This window comes from Myotis lucifugus, unplaced genomic scaffold (genome assembly GCF_000147115.1).
Source record: "Myotis lucifugus unplaced genomic scaffold, Myoluc2.0 scaffold_11, whole genome shotgun sequence".
Taxonomy (NCBI): Eukaryota; Metazoa; Chordata; class Mammalia; order Chiroptera; family Vespertilionidae; genus Myotis; species Myotis lucifugus.
Window position 1 is genome coordinate 1,266,785 of NW_005871059.1, and position 2,918 is coordinate 1,269,702.

The 2,918-nt window shown below is 37.5% G+C and overlaps 1 protein-coding gene across 4 annotated transcripts in view; it reads left to right on the plus strand.

The window, feature by feature from the left end:
- FAM229B (family with sequence similarity 229 member B) overlaps positions 1-2,635 on the plus strand; it is an 8,537-nt gene extending 5,902 nt beyond the window's left edge. For all 4 annotated transcript variants that reach the window (XM_014451806.2, XM_006084371.3, XM_023750081.1 and 1 more), the window contains exons 3-4: positions 662-800; positions 2,411-2,635. In XM_014451806.2, coding sequence (XP_014307292.1) covers positions 676-800; positions 2,411-2,528 — 243 coding nt within the window. In that variant the 5' untranslated portion in view covers positions 662-675 and the 3' untranslated portion in view covers positions 2,529-2,635. The remainder of the gene's footprint in view (positions 1-661; positions 801-2,410) is intronic.
- The last annotated feature ends 283 nt before the right edge of the window (positions 2,636-2,918 follow it).

Below are 2,918 nucleotides of genomic sequence, written 5' to 3' on the forward strand. Positions count from 1 at the left end.
GAGCACTAACTATGTGTTAGGTACCACACTTTACATGCATTATCTTATTTAATCCTTACTACTACCCTGGAAGTAGATTCTATTATTATTTTCAATTTATCTTTGGGAAGCATACTTGATTAAGTACTAGTACTCTGCCTAAGATCACATAGTCAATCCAACTCTCCCCAGACACTTTCTTAACTAATGCACTGTAAATGTAGAGGCAGGGTACTTGGGAATGAATGATAACTAGGAACAGAAGGGTTAGCTGAAGATACTATGGTGATATGAAACTCAGCTGTCCTTCAAAGGAAGACAAGGGCTTAGACAGGCAGAGAGATAGTGGGAGATAGGAGTAAGGGCTCAAGCTTGTTGATCACAATACCATAAATGCAAACGAAATAGTTTTTCACACAGCAGAAATGGACTTCAGTTATGTTAATCATAGGACACAGTTTACTTTTATTGTCTAGTGGCTCGTCTGTATTTGTTGCAAGACTTAATGTTTTATGTAAGGAATTGTTGTATAATATAGTTTTTATACACTTGTATAGATATTTTAAAATGTCATTTTCAGAATACTGGAATATGCCTGTAGCAAAATAGTAACATTAAAAATTCCAAACAACTATTGGAAGACAATTCACCCCCCATCCATTATTATATCTTTCTAATCTAGGTTTTCAGTGAATTATGCCTTTTCGGATTGGGACCCAGCCACGGACGTTTCCAGTGGAAGGAGGAGATTCTACTATAGGGCTGGAACCTGGACTGAGCTCCGGTGCTGCCTATAACGGGAAAGAGATATCACCAGCCAGGTAAAGTCTTCTTATCCTGACAACTGAGGAAATGTGTAATGGTTGTCATCAGTACAAGCTTCAGTTGATGTTCAATATTAGAAGAAAAAAGCCCAGGAACATTGTTGTTATTAAATTAGTATTAACAGATCTCAGGGTTTCTTAGCATAGAGTCTGTATCTTATACCTCTGCAAGTCTAATGACAGGCTAATTCTTCCTCCTCCTGTTCTTCTTTCTTCTTCTTCTCTCCTCCTCCTCTTCCTTCTTCTTTTTCTTTTATAAACTTTTAGATTGTTTTTGTTGATAGTTTCAAGAACAGATAACTTTCAATTAAACAAGAAAACCGTTAGTGCTGTTATGTGCAGGGCACTGTTCTTAGCATAAGGCTAAAAATATGAAGACTCAGACCTCATATTCAGTGGCACTTTGACTTCGGCAGAGGGTGATATAGGGTATGAAGATTCTATAAAACAAAATCATTTTTGCAAAATTTAAGAAAACTATAATAGAATTTGTTCCACTTTTCTGCTTTTAACATAGCAAAACATCAAATACTACATTGTTAGATTTCTCATGGCTTGAAAATCTTTAGAACACACATTTAAGCTTAATAAGGTTGGTACTTTAAAAATCAGAGTTATTCAAGGATGGGATAGGCTACTTTGGGAAGTACTGAGCACTTATCTTTAGAAATGTTTAATGTTGGTTAATTATTTACTGGGAATGTTGGAAAGGAAATTCAAGCACTAGCTGTATCTTTATACTAGAGTAGTGGCCCGGTGCACAAAATTCATGCACATTAAAAGGGAATTAATTAGCGGAGATATTTTAATATTGCTATTTGCCCTTTCTCTATAATAGAAGTGTCAGAGATGAAAGGAAATTAGTAAAAATGTATATGAAAATAATACATAAATTTATTGCCCGTGGGGACGCAATGTCAAGTCCTGCTGGTGCCGTGAGACCCAGAGTCAAGTCCTGGGTGTGGGCATCCAGCTCCCTCCTCCCTCCTGTCAGAGTCTGGGCCAGCGCCTGTGGGGACTCAGTGTCAAGGCCCCCTCCAGCACCCGCGGGGATGCAGTGTCAAGCCCCCACTCACCCGCGCACGCCTGCCACGCACGCAGCCTCCCAGTGATCCGTTGTTACAACGTGAGGGCATCATAACCACAGGCTTTTTATAATATAGGATGTTCTCTAAGGGCTCTTTTAAATCTGCGATTCTATTAACATTTGAATAGTATATAGAATAATGTGTTCAGTTTTATATTTTTCCACAAATATTGTAATTTTTAAGTAGACTCAACTGAAGTGACTTTACGGTGCATATACATATGAATTGTCTTGGAATTATCACTTGGGTTTAACAACTATGCACCCCTGCCTTTTTTATCATTTAGCAGTCATGACATATCTTTAAAAATGAAAATGGAGGGTCATCTTCGTATTTATGAACTTCTTATGATTAAATGTATGGCAATCCCTATAACTCCTTTGTAACATTTGTTATAATGACTTTGTGACATTCAAAGACGTCAAAAATATTTAAAACAGTTGAACAGGCACTCAAACTGGTGCTCTGAAAAGTTTCCTCTGTGGTATCTAACCGCATGTCACCTGCTCTTTTACTCAGGCAACTCCGAAGATGCCATGGAAGTCACTGCCTGACGATAACTGATGTTCCCATCAATGTCTATGCAACAATGCGAAAGCTACCTGCACAAAGCAGCAAGGAAATGCATCCTAAATAACAGCATTGAGTCTTTTGTGGAGGCTGACTAGGTCCAGGGTCATGTAGCAGTAGGGTCTTATGATCTGGTAAACAAATAAAAGTTGTGGCACCTTTGGATGATGACAAGAGTTGAAATATTTATTTTTAGTAGGAAAAGACAGAAATGTAGTCTGTAAAACGTGTGTAGTAATAAGCCATCAGTTATTTTTGATAGATAAGACAAAATAATATTTCACAATTAGAAAGTATCTTAGAGATTATCTTGCTCAGAGTGGATCCTTAATAATAATTCAGGATGTTTATTCCATCAGGACGGACCCATTCTAAATGCTTACTGTGTTTTAGGCCTGTTTCCTTTGTTTATATTTGAGTTGCTATTTAGCTGAATCTTTTCACTTGCATACCCTAA